This window comes from Eleutherodactylus coqui, chromosome 10, assembly GCF_035609145.1.
Source record: "Eleutherodactylus coqui strain aEleCoq1 chromosome 10, aEleCoq1.hap1, whole genome shotgun sequence".
NCBI classification, from domain to species: Eukaryota; Metazoa; Chordata; class Amphibia; order Anura; family Eleutherodactylidae; genus Eleutherodactylus; species Eleutherodactylus coqui.
This window is the reverse complement of record NC_089846.1, coordinates 37,686,937-37,707,152: the sequence shown is the minus strand read 5'-3', so window position 1 is coordinate 37,707,152 and position 20,216 is coordinate 37,686,937. Positions and strand designations below refer to the sequence as shown.

Sequence of the window (20,216 nt, the reverse complement as noted above, 5' to 3'; positions counted from 1 at the left end):
CAACAGGTTAGCAGTGGATCAGCAACGCGGCTGCCGAATGTCACTTAAAATTGATTTCTTACTCTCTAATCTGGATCCTTTCCCTACAAATTTGGATGACATGAGTGATGAACATGGGGCAAGATTCCACCAAGATATTAAAACCATGGAAAGAAGATAGCAAGGCCACTTCAACCCCAACATGATGGCGACTACTGCTGGTTTCTGCAGCGGTCAACAACAGACTCACAAGTGCTAACGCACTTTAGAACCGTGTATGTGCATTGTGTAATGACTCAAGTCAACTTTTTATTTACACGTTTGGTAATGTGAAAAGTTCTTGTGATCTGACAGTTTTGAAGCACAATCTAGTTATGTACTGATAAACATAAAAATGACTTTCTCGTATTTGTCTGAATAGCCAATGATGCTGTATATAACTTCAGAACCCGACGTCTTAGGTAAAATCCGACTACAGATTTGGACTCTACACACTCTGTTTATCATAGGACACATGAAAAAGCCAAATAGACATTTTGTTTCTGTGATCCAGTGTTATCATTGGTTTTTACAGCTGGTTTTAGACAGTGAATGAGAGACTGAATGATTCTCGTTTCAACAAGCCAACAATATATCTGCCTGTCTAAACAGAGCGCACGAAACAATGAGCTGGATCGTTCACTCACTCGTTTAAACAATAGAAAATAGTTGCAGCTGCACTACCAGGTTCACCACATCAGTGGGAGATTTCTGAATGTTGCAAAGCTTCACCAGAGAGGGAAGCAGACTCCAATGATTCCAATCAATCCATGTATTTGCGATAAGTAGTCAGTGAGCAGCAACACGAGCGTCTTCAGTAAAAGTGCATCCAACTGATGCTTCTTTATTTACTCCATGACACACAGACAACGTTTCAACCCACGCAGGGGTCTTTCTGCGTGGGTTGAAACGTTGTCTGTGTCATGGAGTAAATAAAGAAGCATCAGTTGGATGCACTTTTACTGAAGACGCTCGTGTTGCTGCTCACTGACTACTTATCGCATATACATCGTTTAAACAATAATCAGCTTGTCTAAAAAGGGCCCTAAGCTCCACCATTACCACACATGAAGTTTGCGTCCTACTTGAAGTAATATGCTTGCAATACCCTGAAATTAGGTTATTACTTTGAATAGGACACCAACTTTACTTTACAACCCCTCCCCATTATTTTCTTGGGCTAGTGGTAATGATGCCTTTCTGATGGATTGTTTGGGTTGATCATCTAATTCATACATATATTCATTGTAGGACACAAATTTCCATATATATATTTATTGTAATATTTACTTCATTGTTTAGTACATCTCTATGTATCTGTCTATTTTGCTATAGTGGGATTTAGGGAATGTAGGAAGTTGCACTTATCAGGGTGTGTACCTCCAAGTAGTGTCTGCATTTTTGTGTCTTTGTGTTTATTTTGTGGTTGTTTAGTGCTTCCATAAATAAACCCAAGGAATACCAAAGATACCTTTGTTGCGGTATGGTTTTTACAGACTGGGCTTCTAGCACACCCTCTTTTCCTTGTCTGATGGGTATGTTGTAAGAACACTGGCTTGGTCACACACCTTGTACAAGAGTGGTGACCGCAACTTATTATACAGCAACTTAAATGAATGGCTGACCATGGAATACATGGATAGGAGCGTCCAAAGAGGGAACCAGGTCTCAGCAGGTCTCTGCTCTGATGGCCTAATAGGGTTGTGGAAAAGGTATTTTAAGGTTGACCAAAGACTACATTACATGACTTTAAATCCTCCAGATCAGCCCATTTCATAGACCTAAGATAACATGAAAAAGGTAAAAAAAGTCGGGGGAAGGAAATTACCCCAATTAAAGTAACAAACTACTGAAAGAGCAAAAAAGCCCCACTAATATCCCAGCCTTCCACTCAGAGCAAAAAAGTGAACAAGATTTGACTGAATCGAAACGCGTCCTTCTTTGTTTCATGAGTACCTTTCAATAAAGCAGTTGAAATATATACTATATATACTAGTATGTCCACATTCCTCCAACTTTGTATTCTTCCGAAGCTCCACTAACTATTTGTATCATATTAAAATATAAACTGACATGTCTTCCAAATTCAGCGCTTGCTAAATAGGGCACCTTTAGGCAGGGTTCACACGGGGCGTATTTTCGTCGGAAATCTCGCGGTTTGGCCGCAGCAAAAACACCAGATTTCCGCCGGGAGAACCGCCGCGGTTTAAGCCGCGGCGGCTTTGAAGCGGTCCGGCCGCATGCTTTTCCGTTGCGGCCGGCACTCCCATAGAGGAGAGCACGGCCGTAACATAAATAAACAAAAAACCGACTGTAAACAGACAAGCTGCCGGTTTCACCCGGATTTACTGCAGCGGATTAGCCGTCCCGTGTGGACGAGATTTCTGAGAGGCATGCCTCTGATTGGCTCAGCGCTGAGCCAATCAGGGGGCAGGTCTGACTCACACTACCTTCCGGCTGCCGGCAGAAGGTGAGTATACAATTTTTTTTTATTTTAACACATTTTAGGATGGATTGCAGGGAAGGGCTTATATATTTAACCCCTCACTGACAATTCATCCCGGGCTCGCCCGCAGCGCATTGCTTTCAATGGAGACGGCTGTATTGCCGTCTCCATTGAATGCAATGCGCTGGACAGCACTGGCCCGTTTCTAATGAAACGCGGCTAGGAGCAGATTTTCGGGCGATTTGCGGGCGACTTGCGCGCACCGGTCACGCGATTTGCGGATGCGCATCCGTCATGCGATCCGCAAATCGCGCGAAAAATCGCCCGTCTGACTAAGGCCTAAAGCTAACATTTTTACTGCTTCATGACCACCATGAAAATGAAACCCCTCCCAGAAGTTATGTAATTGCCTTCGACCCACCCCTCTGAATTCTTAACCCATTTAGATTTTTTTTTGAAGGCGCATGATTAAAAAATACTGGCCAAATGGCACAGAATTTGAAAAGCATCAGTTTTTAACATTTTTCTGGAGCCATTTAAATTTGGATGAGGTATAAAATGTATGAATGGTTTGTTTGATTATCCCATTAGGGGCAGGCTGGCTCTCTAGTGGGGCTTTTTGCCCTTTTAGCCGTTTTGAGCTTTGTTGCATTTCCGTGAGCACTTCCAGTTCAGATTCATGCCTCTGTACAGCGTCCGCAGGATGTACATACTCGGTAGCTACACCATCAAATCATGATCCAACCCCCCAGCTACTAGTCCTGACACCCAAAATCAGCCAAACCGCATCTTACTGCATATAACTGTACCCAGAGGTTTTGGCAGCCGCTTATTTCTGGCGAAAGTAGGGTCAGGGAAAGTCTAACTTGTCTGATCCGCACTTCCACCAGCATCCTCCATAGACCTTAGAATGTCAACACAATGTCTGTTGGCAGCTTTTAGTGGATTTCCTTTAGGGAAGGTATGGGATTTCATATTAAATAGATCACTTGCTGATATTTATATCAGTGGGATTATTGCAGGATCACACGTGAAAATTGTTGCTCACATTTGAAAATCTGCAAATTGCAACCAATTTGCCCAGCATGCAAAAGGTTGAAAATCTGCAGCATTTTCACACCATTTAGCGCTTTAAGTGTTCACCTTGTGAGAACATCCCTTATGGCTAGTTTCAGTCAAACATATCACAGGCGCTTTTATGTGCCGAAAATACGGGTAAGTATCCTAGCCCGATGACAGGTCTACTGACCCAAACTCACAGCATCATAGATTTCTGCATTCAGGCCAAGACAGTTGTCCCTGTTATGGGCGCATACATACGCTGGTCTGAAAGTGGTGGAAGGCGTCCCCCAACATCGTGGCTTCAATTCTTAATTGTAATTTTTTCAAATAATGCAGTCCTAAGCTCTTGCTCATGACCTGAAGGTTGCGGGTTCAATCCCTGAATGGTTCACGTAGCCAGCTCAAGGTTGACTCAGCCTTCCATCCTTCCGAGGTCGGTAAAATAAGTATCCAGCTTACTGGGGGGGGGGGGGGGGGGTGATAAATAAATTTCCTGAAAACGCTGTGGAATAAGTTGGCGCTATACAAATAACAAGTCCCTTCCCCCTACCCTACTCCATTATATGCTTGTTGAATCATAGCATTTCTGCTGCACACCAAGATAATGGAGCTCATAATACACCTATGTATTCATTTTAATAAACTAGAGAATATGATAATGTAGCCCTTATTAGTCTTGAGGGAACCAAACAGAGCCCCGTTTCAGGTCGGCTTTTGCCTTCAGCAATGTTCTACCCGAAACAGGATTCTACTGGCTTGGCTCGCTCAACACTAGTCCTGAACACTGCCTTCAAAGCCTTGTAGAACACTTTTTGGTATACAGGGCTTTGCCGCCTCCTAGACAGCGCTCTACACCAGTTTTTGGTGAACTTCTGGTTTGGTTTGAACTAATCTGGAATGAACTGAACCTTTTTCAAAACGTTCAGCGAACCGACCGAATCAAACATTTGAAAACTTCGCTCATCACTATTTAGCACCGATCATCTAATTTTTCTGGTTTAATGTCAATTTTTTGTATACAGTTTGCAAAAACTAACCCAATATTACATACAGTGAAACCTCGCCAAAAGACCTCTTCTTTGCGACCACCATCTCCATCTAGACCAGATTTTCGATTCCCCAGCTTCTGTGTATATTGGCCTTTTTTTGGCAAGAATCACCCCACTAAGGTCATTGTTCACTTCAATTTTGGGTGGTTATGTCAACAAGGTCTTTACTGTAGAACAAAAACAGATGTTTTTTCTGGTCAGGTCAAGGGGAAGGTTTTAGGATGGGGACAGCAGATTTCCAGTCAAATAGTACCATACTGTGCCAAATATACATTCCTAGTATATTGCACAATCCTAACAGACCAATATCACCCTCTGTCCTAATTGGTGCCATCATATATTATACTGTACACACACGTCCCTTATGTATATAGGTGTTCCTGAGGATAGAGAATGTTAAGTATCTGTTTTACTATTTCCCATCGCCCTCACATGAACTCCTCCTTGAGTAGTCTGGTCCCAGCTTGTAAAACATTTACTCAACACATTGTTGACAGTCTTACATTGACATTTGTGGTTTCCTTATTGAAGCTGAGGTATTGGAGGTCTTACACTTGTGCTAAAAGCTAGAGAAGTGTAATATAAGGCATTCCTACTGCTCCCTTGAAAGCCATAAATAAATATATCTTTTTATTGGAGCCATATAACAATTTTCAAGAAGTAACAGATGGAGGGTTAGTAGGCAGAAGATACTAATCTGCTGGCAGTTAATTATATTGCCCCTCAGAGAAACGGTTTTCCATAACCTGGAGCAGATGTGAGAAAGTAGAGACAGCAGGGTAGTCAATTTATTTGTATGGTCAATAATCCCATTGAAGAACACTACAGTCAGCTCCTCTCTAGCCAGAGAACCAATATTTCACAAATGTTAAGAAACCTTGACTTTAAAGGGGTTGTCTAGTTGTAAACTACGGATGGCCCATTCTAAGGATTGGCCGCCAAAAATAGATAGGCAGGGGTCTGTCACCTCGGACACTTCCAATCAGCTGTTTTCTGGGCTGATGCATTTGTGCAGGAAGCAGACAGCTCCATTCTTAGTGCAGTTGTCAGACTAGGTATTGCAGGCAATTAAGTGAATGGGAACTTCTCCTGCAGCATCAAGCTTGGCCATTGCAATGACAACAGTATTGTCTTCTTCCTGCAGAAATTAGGTCAGTGCATGAGCACACAGGCCTGGAAAAACAGTTATTTGGCAGGGCCCTGAGTGTTGGACTCCTCGTACTGATGTACTAAGGATAGGCCATTAATAGTTTACAAAATGGACAATCCCTTTAAAAGCAAAATTATTCTGCATTGTCTCAGCGTCCAGACTTCACACTGCCGCCAGACTGCTACTGTAGCCTGGGTGAGTAGAATGCCTGTTATGTGACCTGCTGGCCATGCAGCAACCTAACATGAGGTTGCGGGTCAGATCTGGCTCGTGGGCTTTGTATTTCACGTATGGCCTAGGCCATCAATGTAAAAAAAATCTAAATTATAGCCACTTATGAGAGATTCTGCCCTCAGAACTCATTTCCAATGCAGGAAAAGGCATCTAAAACAAAGGCTACATCTATATACATACCAGGAATCCCAAAAGCTGTGCCAGGCAGTTTTGACGGAGTTTATTGAGCCAAGCACAGGAGTTGATACAGATCAACCCAGCATGTCAACAGCATCCAGACACCCTGGGTGATTGTGTTAGGTGACCAAGGTGCCCAGGACAGGACAAACAAATCAGAGGCAGAGAACTTATGAAAACTAGTGGTTTACTGAACATTTAGCAGCAGGTTACTGCCAATTTTACCAGAACTATCACAGTACTTGCAAAATCCAAAGTATCTCCAATTGGTGTCCCACAAGCCCGGGGAGCTGTTTTGTAGCTCTACCAGCAACTTAATCAGTCATTTTTGGTGATTCCAGCTTCTCTTGTTTCATTAGGCTGTATTTCTTCACAATAATGCTTGTACCTTATCGAAGCTCGGGGTTCGCCGAGTTCAATCCAGCATTCTTCATACACAGGACGAGTCTCGTTTGCCTGAGCTGGTGAAGTCATCACCAACTCATCCACGCTTGGGCAACCTGTTTAGACTGTATGATTCTCAATGAGACTCTTGCAGTACTTGCTCACTAGCCATTCAGTGTTTCACATTCCTATATGTGTGATAGAGACTGGTAGGCCTTCAGCCATTTTGGCAGTATGTGTTAGTCTTTAGACCTATATTCAGCATTCATTATGTACCTGCTGTATAAACCCATTCAAGTCTGTGGCCTTCTGAAAATACGCATTTAGAAAGGCAACTGGCTATGATGTAAATAACCCCCTTCCTTTCTTCTCCCCACCTGTCCCTGTGGTTTAGAATTAGCATGAGGATACCAAAGTGTGTGACCATTTACTTGTTAATGAAGTCTAAGGAAAATCATTCACCTAGGAGCTAGTATCTCACACACTCCGGCTCCAAAATTCAAATTAGGGAAAAATCTTTTAATAAAGGATTACTGGTCATGTGAAGGTATTAGCCCAATATGAATTATATTTTCAGAATCAGGTAGGTGAGCTGACTAAAACGCATCTACACTCATTGAGTTGCGGGCCCCGCAACACCCCCAAATGGCATATCCGCATTCCTGGTAATAATTTATGTGTCACGTTTGATATCACTGAGTAGATGAATCAAGAAAGGAAATATACCATATACTCCTGATCAGAGGATCTCCTGCGGGGATATGGCAGAAATGGAGAATTATGGTTTTTCACAAGTACGTATGCATTTACCCCATCCTTCTCTGAATGACTTCAGAGGGGGCAGGGGGAGGGGTGTTCTGGAAAAACTTTAAAAACTAGGGCCTCAGGGAGACCCATTTGTCAGACCTTCAAAGATACACCACAGTGTAATGACTTTCCCATTTGCTTCCAGTGGCTCTGCACAATCAGAACCTTTGGCCAAACATCCCAAATCTGGTATCTTTCTTGTATTTCCTCCTTGTTTTATTTTAGATCCTGTCTGTTGTGTATACCTCTAAGCCTTATCTCCACTGTATATAATATATAAATAAATTTACCGTTTATTATATTTAAGAGGCCAAAAAGTGAGCTCAGAAATTGCAGGCCGGTAAGTCTGACACCTATTGTGGGTAAAATGTTTGTAGGGTTTCTAAGAGATGCTATCCTGGAGTACCTCAAGGAAAATAGTTGTATAACTCCGTACCAGCATGAGTTTATGAGAGATTACTACCATCAAACCAACCTGATCAGCTTCTTCGAGGAGGTAAGTTCTAGACTGGACCATAGAGAGTCACTGGATCTTGTGTATCTGGACTGATCCAAAGCGTTTAATACTGTGCCACATAAAAGGTTGTTCTACAAGATGAGAATGCTTGGTCTGGGTGAGAATGTGTGTAAGGGGGTAACTGGTCAGTGATAGAAAGCAGACAGGAATTATAAACGGTACATACTCTGATTGGGTCACCATTACTAGTGGTACCACAGGGGGCAACTTTGGGACCCATTTTTAATATATCTATTAACCTCAAATAGGGATTGTACAGTAAATTTGCAGATGATACAAAACTATGCAAAGTAATGAAAACGAGAGGACGCAAAGAGATTGGAAGAGGATCTGGATACGTTGGAGGCAGAAAAGTAGTAACTGATGTTTAGCTGAAGTTATGCACACGGGCAGAGGAAATACATGTCACCATTACACACTAAATGGGAAACCACTGGGCAAAATTGACATGGAAAAGGACTTGGGGATTTTAGGTAACTGAAAGCTTAACTGGAGCAATCAATGTCAGGTAGCAAATAGGATCATTGGGCGCATCAAAAGAGGTCCAAGGACACATGACAACAGTTCTTCCTTTTTACAAGTCACCGTTTTTGTGTATATTGTGTACAGTTTTGAGGACTAGTATTCAAGAAGAACATATTAGAGCTTGAACGTGTTCAAAGGCGGCAATTAAAGTAATAAATGGAAGGGGGCGGACTGTAATAACCAGAGAGGTTATCAAAATATTTTTTTCCTAAGCTAGAGGGCTGAGGGGCGACCTAATAACTATGAAGAAATATATCAGGGGACAATACAAAGATCTCTCCCATCATCTACTTATACTGAGGACTATGACTGTAACAAGACGGCGCCCTCTATGTCTAGAGGAAAGAAGGTTTTTACACCAACATAAAAGATGGTTCTTTACTGTAAGAGCAGTGTGACTATGGAACTATCGGCCTGAGGACGTGGTGATGAAGAACTCCATAAAGGAGTACAAGAGGGGCCTGGACACCTTTCTGGAGTGTAATTATATTACATGTTATATGACTGATTACTTCAGAAGGGTCAGGGGATCCAGGGATTATTCTGACTGCCAGATTGGAGTCAGAAAGGAAGTTTGTTTTCCCCCAAAATGAGGAAGATTGGCTTCTAACGCATTAGAGTTTTTTGCCTTGTTCTGGATCAACATTGGTAGGCAATAGGCTGAACTGTATAGACGTATGTCTTTTTTATCAGCCTTACATACTATGAGACCATGTATGGTCAGGCCAAAAGTGCATCATACCCTCTGTAATACAATGATAAAGACCATAATTGTTAAGGTTACCCCCAGCTCATTTGAGGTCCTCATATATAAGTATGGATTCCTTTATTATTTTATAGCATGAGCTACCATTGACTTTTTTTCTAATACTTGAACAACCCCTTTAAGCAGAGGAGGAGAGTGAGATATTACCTGCAGTTCTCTGCAATCCCTCCAATCCGAGGTCCCATTTTTAGCCATCCAAGACAGCTGACAGTCTTCAGACTATCTAATTCCCACAGTGCATTGGTAGTGTTACAAATGCACTGTACCTGCTTCAATTGGCCAAAGCTGCTCACCTGACCAGCATGTAGCAGGATACCATCACAGACCCCTTAAATTGTGGGGCAAATTGGTTCTATAAGGGAAAAAAAAAGTTAACGTTATAGAGCACCAGTGCCACCTTGTGGTAGCAATTATAATTGCATCATTGCATTTGTACTGTAGTATGTTTAACGTTGAACTGTGATTGGCCCGTAAAGGATATGCGGAGGTGCGGTGTCTGGGGCAGCTACATGAGCTGGGGGGAGCTGGCTGCACACGACTAGGTTGGATTCCGCATGCAGGATCCCGCAATGGAATCTGGCTGTGACCCTGGCCAGCGACCCCCCTGTCGCAGTACAGAGTTTTATTTTTAATATTTGTATTTCCTATGACCGCAACCCATCCACAATGTTAATTGACTTCAATGGAGACCGTCCGCCAAAAGTCCGCAGCAAAATAGAGCATGTTGCGATTTTTCCTCCGCTCGCGGAATACGTAATTTGTGAATGAGTGTGAAGAAAAAAGCTAAAAGTATATAACTTTCAATGCCTGTGATTTGCCGTGGATCCTCCACACGGACGCCAGCCACGGATTCTGCAATAGGATTCAGATTGTGTGAGGCCGGCCCAAGGATGTATCCACAAGGGTGTCACTCGTGAGATCCGTCCGATGGCGATATGGATGGAATTCATGCACGTTAGCACGTTTCAATGCAATTATTCACACAAGTGATGCTGTAAAATTGAAAGATCACTGTACATGCCATTTTTGGAATCACCCATTATTTCATATGGCCAAAAAAAAAAGAAAAAACCTTCGCACTCCCACGCAAGTGCAATGCGATTTTTGCCATTGAAAACTATTGGAAGGACTGGCAACATTTCACACGCTGATTGATCGGGGGGCAGAAGAGAAGAACTGCAGATAATATATCAATCACCCACTTACCTGCTCCCTGCCATCACAATCCAGTACTGCAGCCTTGCTGTACTCCCAGTGTTTGCTGTGACAGATGAGGACATTGGATCAGGTGACCGCTGCAGCATCACCACTCATTCTATTTGCATCAGTACTCACATCCTGAGCGCCATGTTGTTGGAGTTCAGGAACCTCACGCTGCAGAGGCCATCTGACTTTCGGGGATATTGGTCCCAACGCACACCGTGGCTGCATCACTGAATCGTGTTGGCAGAGAACAGGCAAGTACTGCTCCTCTTATTTTAGCACAGGGGGCGCTAAAATGAGCATGTTGTCGAGTAACAAGACAACCCCTTTAAAAGGGAACCAATCATCAGGTATGAGCACCTTAAACTAAGTTATGGCGCTCATAGCGCAAGTTCCCTGGCATCCGGGAAGACATTTCTTCATGGATTGTTCAGTCGGGCCACCAGCTGCACACACTACCATTGAATCCTATGGCAGTGCATGTACACGGCATGCAGGCAATAATTGGGGTTGCCTTTCAGGGGTGACAGCACAGGATTACGGAGCCAGGTAAGTATAAAAATACCTCCCTGGACTCCAGGGAACTGGCCGTATGAGCACCATAACTTAGTTTATAGGGCTCACAACTGGCAACAGGTTCCCTTTATCCACAATGTACTACAATGCTGTAAAGTCTGTTCTCACAATGCGCCATTTGTGTTAACAAGTGCTGCCTCTCTAGATTGATCTTTATGGACATATGGTTAAAATGGTTTATAACCTTGTCCTTATAGTATCTAAATGGGGCTGGGAGGGGGGCGGTAGGGCAATGCATATAATTTGACTACTTTAACTGGAAAGAACCCTCTATTGATGTCCAAATCACCTTTCTGCTACACCATGGGATTTCCTATGTACAGTTTTGGAATGTGTCAGTTCTTACTACTAACCGCATATACAGGTTTATAACATCTACTCTAAAGGCCACAGTCACATCCATACGGAGCCTCTGGCACAAACCACCAGGAACTCCTGGACAGAAGCCAGACGGACCCAATTATAATCAGTGGGATCTGTTCAGCACCACTTGATTCAGTCATAAGTGATCTGTTTTGGCAGAGATCCCATTATCCTGCTCCCATAACTGAAGAAGGTAAATGGAATCCCGAACGTAAACCTGAAAGTGTCCTGAGTAGAGATGAGCGAGTATACTCGCTAAGAGTAATTGCTCGAGCGAGCATTGCCCTTAGCGAGTAGCTGCCCGCTCGAGACAAAAGGTTCGGGTGCCAGCGCGGGGGAGCCGTGAGTAGCAACAGTCAGCAGGGGAGAGTGGGGGGGGGGGGGGGGGGGGAGAGAGGGAGAGAGAGATCTCCCCTCCGTTCCTCCCCGCACTCCTCCGCAGCTCCCTGCCCGCCGCCGGCACCCGAACCTTTTGTCTCGAGCGGGCAGGTACTCGCTAAGGGCAATGATCGCTCGAGCAATTGCCCTTAGCGAGTATGCTTGCTCATCACTAGTCCTGAGGCATGTTTTTTTCCAAGTTACATAGACTTGATGTTCTAGACTCTCATTGCAGCAATGGCTATGTGCATTAGACTAAGGTTGGCCAATCCTGCCGATTGTGATGCTAGGCCAACATTTGTTGGGTAGCTATTGGGATTGGGGGAAGGAATAGAATCGGCATGTTGAACTATCAGGTTTGCATTAGTCCGGACATGTCAGAGTCACAACACTTCCCTCATTCAATGAAACTGAGACATTACTCTCCTGTAGTGAGGGGTGGGCGCTCCTGTGACATGGAGGACATGACATGCAGTAACCTTCGGACTATGGTATGTGGCGATTCGCATTCCTGTGACCGATTCATGACAAACACAATAATTACACAAATATTTTTGGAATCCGTTTACAAGCCCCGGAGGGAAACCTGAACACCAACAGGACAGAAGCCAGATAATTTATTGGAATTGCATCACCTAAGGCCAAAAGATCCCATAACTCATATTACCAGAGAGCCATAATTTATAGATCCTCACAACATCATTTATTAGCTGCTGTACTAGGTCTTATGCGTTTGCATGGAAATATAAAATCTATATCCATCTATGGAATCCATGCTGTGACCATACAAACACAAGACTAAGGGCCCTCTTACACGGGACAACTGTTGAGGGCAGATGCCCAACAGTCGTCCCAGCAATAATTAATCCTGTGCTTTTACGCAGGAGGATCATCAGTCAATGGAGGCGAAGTGGACTGGAGAATGTTCTGGCCCTACTCCATTCACAGTAAATAAAGGAGATCATCATTCAGTTTTTATACCTGCGTAAACTAAATGGCTAACGATAAGCAAACAAATTCTCATTCGCCATTCATTGGATGCAGGCATTTACACTGAATGATCATTCAGGTTAACTGCACAAATCAGCTTAACCAGGAGAAGCAGAGACTGTACACACTGACTGCAGATCAGAGAGCATCTAACAGCATGCAATGTGAGCCTGTGAAGACAGCCCCTCCACAACAGCTAAGAAGAAGAAGTCCAAATGCCCCAGTTACTAGAGAAGCTGAATGCCTAACAGCAGGCAGTGGACTGCAGAGAGGTTGCACTTCAATCTTTATTTTCAGTAGCAAAACAAAATGAAAAAAACAAAAGAAAATATTACAAGATTAATGAGACACAAAAGTACAAGTTGTGTGAAAAGTTAGTGTCCTTCTTAAAGGGGTTGTCTCGCGGCAGCAAGTGGGGTTATACACTTCTGTATGGCCATATTAATGCACTTTGTAATATACATCGTGCATTAAATATGAGCCATACAGAAGTTATTCACTTACCTGCTCCGTTGCTAGCGTCCCCGTTGCCATGGTTCCGTCTAACTTCGGTGTCTTCTTGCTTTTTTAGACGCGCTTGCGCAGATGCATCTTCTCCCTTCGGCTGGTCTTGGAAGCATCGGCGTTTTGGCTCCGCCCCTTGTACGCATCATCGCGTAGCTCCGCCCCATGACGTGTGCCGGTTCCAGCCTCCTGATTGGCTGGAATCGGCACATGACGGGGGCGGAGCTACGCGATGACGCGAAAAGGGGGCGGAGCCAAAACGCCGATGCTTCCAAGACCAGCCGAAGGGAGAAGATGCATCTGCGCAAGCGCGTCTAAAAAAGCAAGAAGACACCGAAGTTAGACGGAACCATGGCAACGGGGACGCTAGCAACGGAGCAGGTAAGTGAATAACTTCTGTATGGCTCATATTTAATGCACGATGTATATTACAAAGTGCATTAATATGGCCATACAGAAGTGTATAACCCCACTTGCTGCCGCGAGACAACCCCTTTAAGTCTTGAATGATGAAAAGTTCAAAGGTTTTCCAAAATAAGGTAGTTAGGAAAAGCATCTTAGGCTGGGTTCACACTTGCCGTATTCCCGTCGGAAATCTCACGGTTTGGCCGCAGCAAAAAACGCGAGATTTCCGCCGAGAGAACCGCCGTGGTTTAAGCCGCGGCGGCTTTGAAGCGGCCCGGCCGCTTGCTTTTCCGTTGGGGCCGGCGCTCCCATAGAGGAGAGCGCGGCCGCGACGAAAATAAACAAAAAAGAAAAGGTAAATAGACATGCTGCTTCTTTTGAAACCGCGGCTGCGGCGGCCGCAGCCGTGGTTTCAGCCTGACTTACTGCAGTGGATAAGCCGTCCCGTGTGGACGAGGTTTCTGAGAAATCTCGTCCACATGGCTGGCTAATCCCAAGATTAGCCGCCGCGGGCTGTTTTGCCGCGGCAAAACCGCGGCAAATCCGCCCTGTGTGAACCCAGCCTTACAATTCAGTATTATGGATCTGTATATACGCGCTTTGGGGGGGGGGGGGGATGTATCAGTTTGTTTTAGTTTTAATTCCATATATGTGCTCCAAAGACAGAGCAAAGAGACAGAATTGTAACTGAAGTCCCAACGCAGATGTGAATTGAGCCATTGCCAAACATTTGTGTTCTAAATGTCATTCTAGTTCTTCAAAAACACAAAGAATAGGAGAGAGTAAAGATCACACAGGTGGCCGCAGAAATACACCCCTTTCCGTACCTCTACAGTTTAATACGTGTTCAAGGTTAACTATATATATATATTATATATATATATAAAAATACAGTATCTACACATAATAAACCTTGCTTTACACGGTGTATATGCAGAGACGTTCTACCTGCATGTACATGTAATATGTCCACAGACTATTATCCAGCGATTTTCCTACTTGAAAAACATAGTTGACTCGGCAGATCACAAAAAGTGAGTGAAATGGGGGGGGGATTAAAAAGAAAAGACATCGGTTTCAAAAGTTTCCACTTAAACCACTTAACGGGAAACATTATAGTAAGTCCTTATAACTGAAATGTAACAAGGCAAGACAAACCATGATATTATGTAACACACTAAAAAGGGGGGGAAAGTTACTAAGGACTTTCACGTTTTATTGCAGCAGCGGGCAAGTTACAACACTTCTTTGTTACGGAATGATCTGTGCAGTTGTCAGTTCCTGCTATCTATAATAGCGCCAAAGTATTCCTCAGCATTGTAGGGACTATGCACTCATCACTCCCTGACGCTAGTAGAGCTCACAGTCTAATTTCCATCTCTCAAGCACTCGCCTACTCTAGAGCCAATTAACCCTTTGGAGGAAACCAGAAAGAAAAAACTTTTTACTAACCTGTGTTGGAGGTTTGGAATGAAGAGGAAACATTCAGAATGATTACTAAGAGCAGAAACAAGTATCCTCCTGGAATACAGAAAGAGTCCACATGAAGCAGATAGATACGTGTATCCAGAATAATCAATAGGGACACTGGAGAGACTTACCAGCCATCTCCACAGTTATGTTATATCCTTCATAAAGAGCAACCACTGTGCAACACCTCACACTTGTAGCTGCAGACGAGATCTAACCACTCCTCCGCTGGCTTCCAGACCTTCCTCCTGAAGCAAGTAGGACTGGCAAAACTAGCCTGGAAGAGAGAATGCTTTCATACATTCAGTTCCTGCAAGACACAATAATATATGTTTGATACACCAAGGCGGCATGCACACAGCGGAGATGGATTCTGTATGCCGTCCCTGGCAGCAGCGTCTGCGCGTACCTGCTGGCTTGAATCCTCATGTGTAATTTTTTAATTTCTGCTTTTCCAGCTTCATCGCCAAGCAATGACACGGAATCTGCCACCTTTTCCACAATGTCGTTTGCCTAAGGGCCGCGGTTCGGACGGCTTCCATTGACTTCCATTGCGAAATCCACGCAAAAATGGAGCCCACTCCGGATTCCGCAATTCAAATCCACCTGTGTGCATTCTCCCTAATATAGGTTTTTTTAATGTTGTCATTAATTTACTACCGTGTTTCCCCAAAAATAAGACAGTGTCTTATATTAATTTTTGTTCAAAAAGGTTTAACTTTTTTACATGTATAGCTGCCTGGACACTATTTAAATTGACTTTTTAAATTAACTGTTAGCAGGGGTTAATTTTGGAGAGGAATCCTCAAAAAGCCTGAAAAATCATTTTGCATCCTCAAAAATTCTGGAAAATCATGCTATGTCTTATTTTCAGGGAAACAGGGTATTATAGCGCTGTAACAAATGCAATTTTTTTAAGAAGCAAAAACCAGTAGTGGATTCCTACAAGTGGAGGAGCGGGATCCGTCTTTTATGCTTTCGCTCCTTTTATGATCCGCGCCTGATTTTGGTTTCAAAAACTGCACAGGTGGCGGCTCTCTCTGGTCAGGGACTTTGATGATATGTTGCTGTTGGAAATTTGGTTCTATCTGACTCATTTTTTGGAATCTACAACCAAAAAAGTCTTACTCCCCTTTCACGCAGGCATGATTAACGCCGCGTGCGTATCTCTCGTGCGTGAACTCTCATCAAGTATGCAATGACATGTGTACTGACAATCCCCATACACTATCTTGGCTACGCAGAGAATAGAACGGATTGATTTCAATGGGTTCACATTTCTTTATTTTGTGCACCAAAGGTTGACTTGGAGTCTAAGGGCTTATTCAGACGACCGTATATCGGCCGTGTATTCACGCCGGCTGATATACGGCATCCCTCTCTGCACGGGGAGGAGGCTGGAAGAGCCGGAAGCAGTGCACTGAGCTCCCGCCCCCTCTCCACCTCCTCTCCGCCCCTCGACACTACTTGCAATGGGAGGGGTGGGGCGGGGCGGAGCCTCTGCCCCGCCTCCTCTCATTGAAAATAGTGCAGAGGGGCGGAGAGTGGGTGGGAGCTCAGTGCACTGCTCCAGGCTCTTCCAGCCTTCTCCCCCTGCAGAGAGGGATGTCGTATATCGGCCGGCGTGAATACCCGGCCGATATACGTTCGTCTGAATAAGCCCTAAGTAAAAAAAACCCTGTGTGCATACAACCAATCAAATGAATGGGTTCTATTTCTGTCCGATTTTTGCACTGATTTTTCAGTCCCAAAATCGTCCAGAAAAATTGTCTTTGTGCAAGTAGCCTAAGATCTCACTCACATGGGCGTATGTGGCCCACATATCTTTCACATATGTAATATGCAGCGCTGAAAGACTATTTATTTCGGTTGTGCCACTCACACCAGTGTTGTTTTTTATGCGCATATTACATGCGTGAAAAAAAAGGGCAGCATGCGAGGTTTCCCACAAAACACCTCGCGGGGAAATCACACGTTCCTGAGCGTGATATCAGGCAGAGTTTCACGGCCTGATATCGCGCTCGCCCTGGTGAAATTGGCCTTATTCTTCTATCACACACTATTTTTTGCGGCAAATTTTTGAGCTTGTAAAAAATATGGGATTCATGTTTTCCCACACATTTTAACTTGCTTTTAAGCCTTTTTTTAATCCTTTAGATAAAGTTATGGGAAACAGCTCAACATAAATAACGCACCTTCAGGACTCAGTCGGACGGGCGTTTTAACGTGCGATTATTCGAGATCACACTGCGCATGTAAAAAAAAACAAAACCACGTGACTGTGTCCATTGCCACCCATATGTTCTATCTTTTGTACGTGCAAATTTTATGCGCATGTAAAATTCGGACATGTGACCGCTGCCATTGAAAAGCATTGGTTCTATATAGTGCGATCTTTTTTACACGCGAATGACACCAAAAGCGAGGCAAAATGCCACGAGAAAAAAAGCTGTGTTTCTTCAGGAAGAAAAATACATATCAGTATAAAGAAAACGCCCCCAAAAATTGTAAAATAATGCCATAACTAACGAGAGGCAAAACATATAATTCAGGATTATAGGCACATTTGGCTTTGAACCCGCAAATAAAGATACATTGTATCGGTTGGATGGACGTCGGTCACGGCTTCATTTTTTAATGCAAAAATCCAACCATAATTGTGATAACTGATAAGCCGGTAAGAACTTCCGCTGGGAGCGTTCTGCTGGGACGTGGACTGATGGAGCACATGATCCAGGATCTTGGACGTCTTTTCCTGGGGAAAGCGGGAAACCATCTTTAGGGTGACTACCCACTACAGTTTTTTTCACAGCGAAATTCACAGCGTTTTCTTTTTCTGCAGGGGTCTATGGGCTATGGGACTTATAAAGCTAAAATATTGATTGCGCAAAATCGCGATTTCGTAGTAAATCGCTATTTTAACATTACAAGTCCCATAGACCCCTGCAGAAAAACAAAACGCTGTGAATTTTGCAGTGAAAAAAAAACTGTAGTGGGTAGTCACCCTTACTGTGTAACTTGAAGGGGTTGTCCCGCGACAGCAAGTAGGGTTATGCACTTCTGTATGGCCATATTAATGCACTTTGTAATATACATCGTGCATTAAATATGAGCCATACAGAAGTTATTCACTTACCCACTCCGTTGCTAGCGTCCCCGTCTCCATGGTGCCGTCTAATTTCAGCGTCTATTTGCTAATTAGACGCGCTTGCGCAGAAGGGTCTTCTCCCTTCTGGTCGGTCCGGGCACGAGCGGCGTTCTGGCTCTGCCCCCTTCTACACGTCATCGCGTAGCTCCGCCCCATCATGTGTGCCGATTCCAGCCAATCAGGAGGCTGGAATCAGCAATGGACCGCACAGAGCCCACGGTGCACCATGGGAGAAGACCCGCGGTGCATCGTGGGTGAAGATCCCGGCGGCCATCTTGGAGGAAAAGAAGAAAGAAGTTGCAGAGAGGGGATTCGGGTAAGTAAATTTTTTTTAAAAATTTCAACACATCCCTTGGGTTTGTCCTGCGCTGAACGGGGGGCCTATGCAAAAAAAAAAAACCTGTTTCGGCGGGGGACAACCCCTTTAATTCCCGAGAAGGAAATTACAGTGACAGTTTTCGGCCTCTTGTTCAAAAAGAGGAACCCTTACATGTTTTATAAAGAAATGAAGTGTGTTCAATAGTAAACCACGTCATCCTGAACTCATCCTGTCTTCCCTTATGTCTGCATCAGTGGCGTCAGGCTTTCGGAAGAGACCCACAGTCACCGGCAGTGATCTTGGGAGAGAATGGTGGCTTGATCCACCTGTTAGCTCCCGGTCTCATGAATGTGCACTGGGCTGCTCTGCCATCTTGATTTGTGTCCTTTCTATTCTGGCCACGGGTTTGGAGATGGGACACTTACCTACTCCCGCTGTGCGCATGCTTTATTCTGGGGCATGCATCCTCCCTTTGGAGCATCTCCTGGCTACCTGCACTTCTGAGGCCATGTGGGTCAAAGAGCCTGCTGAGACCAAGCGATCCTCACACAATAGATCACTGCATACTCCAGCCTGATATCTCCACATTTACAAGTGTAGAGACTCTGAATCCTTGGAAATCATAATTCTAATTGACGCTCTGTATACTTCCAGTGGGTATAGCCGCATTACAGCTTGTATACCGAAGTACTTTTCAGCCTCTTAAAGGGCCAAAACACCTCTTTCAATATCCCATCCAAAACTAGAAAACACAAAACAGGATCAATGGGACCTATACAACAATCCTCCATTATGGACCAGCTCAAAGAAATTGATAGAGAGGACTTCTGAAATGTTGCTGGTGGCAAGACGCCACTTGTCCCAGCTTCTGCAACTGAGCCCACAGAATCAGACTTGTCACTGAAGCAGGTGTTTGACCAACTCCTTTCATCTATTCAATTATCTACTGGTGCACTCAAAGTCAAAATTTATGAGGTCATGGTGGACATTAGTCACCTAAGATAAGATTTACACAACCTGCAAGACCGTGTCACACACATGGAGGACTGGATATCTACCCTAGATGACCTAACAGCTCCAATCTCAGCTATTGTACAAGATCTCACTTACAAGGCTGAGAATTAGCAGCAAAAGGCAGATGACCTGGAGAACACTCCAGGAGAAATAAACTCCAAATTGCGGGCATGTCCAAGAGAGGAGAGGAACAGAGACCAGGGAAATGGCTTTGTGACCTTGTCGGGACTTAAATCCAAGACCTCCTGCACTCCAGGCAGTGGTTCTACCTATTGAACCATCAGCCCTTTAGCTCCACCCTGTTCCTGATTGGACATGCTATAAAAGCCTGGCCTTGCCACTCCCTCAGTGTCAGATTATTGTGTTCTTTGCTTTGATCAAGCGGCAACTCCTAAACCTGCTCCCCTCCTGCAAACGTGACTACCCAGTAACGAGTCCTGAGTGGTGAAAAGAGAGACTGCGGGGTTTAGCCACAAACACCCCTTACCCTTTCAGTCAATCCATATTGAGTACCCAGCCAAGGACTGAAGCCACACCAGAACCAATGCAGGTTGATGTAATCCACAAACCTCTCTCCACTACTGAAAAAGATAGGTTCCTTTACTGTAAAAACTTGGGCCATTATGCCTTAAACTATCCAAATAACCCCCAAAGGACTCCACCCCTAGCCAATGTCAAGACCACGACCAACCTAGCCATCACGAAACAAGA

The 20,216-nt window shown here is 44.2% G+C and overlaps 1 protein-coding gene across 1 annotated transcript in view; it reads right to left on the bottom strand.

The window, feature by feature from the left end:
• PTGS1 (prostaglandin-endoperoxide synthase 1) overlaps positions 1–15,261 on the bottom strand; it is a 73,279-nt gene extending 58,018 nt beyond the window's left edge. The window contains exons 1-2 of the mRNA XM_066580828.1: positions 15,156–15,261; positions 15,007–15,075 (exon numbers count right to left, since the gene is read on the bottom strand). Of these exons, the coding sequence (XP_066436925.1) occupies positions 15,007–15,075; positions 15,156–15,162 (76 nt within the window). The 5' untranslated portion in view covers positions 15,163–15,261. The remainder of the gene's footprint in view (positions 1–15,006; positions 15,076–15,155) is intronic.
• Between the last annotated feature and the right edge of the window lie 4,955 nt (positions 15,262–20,216).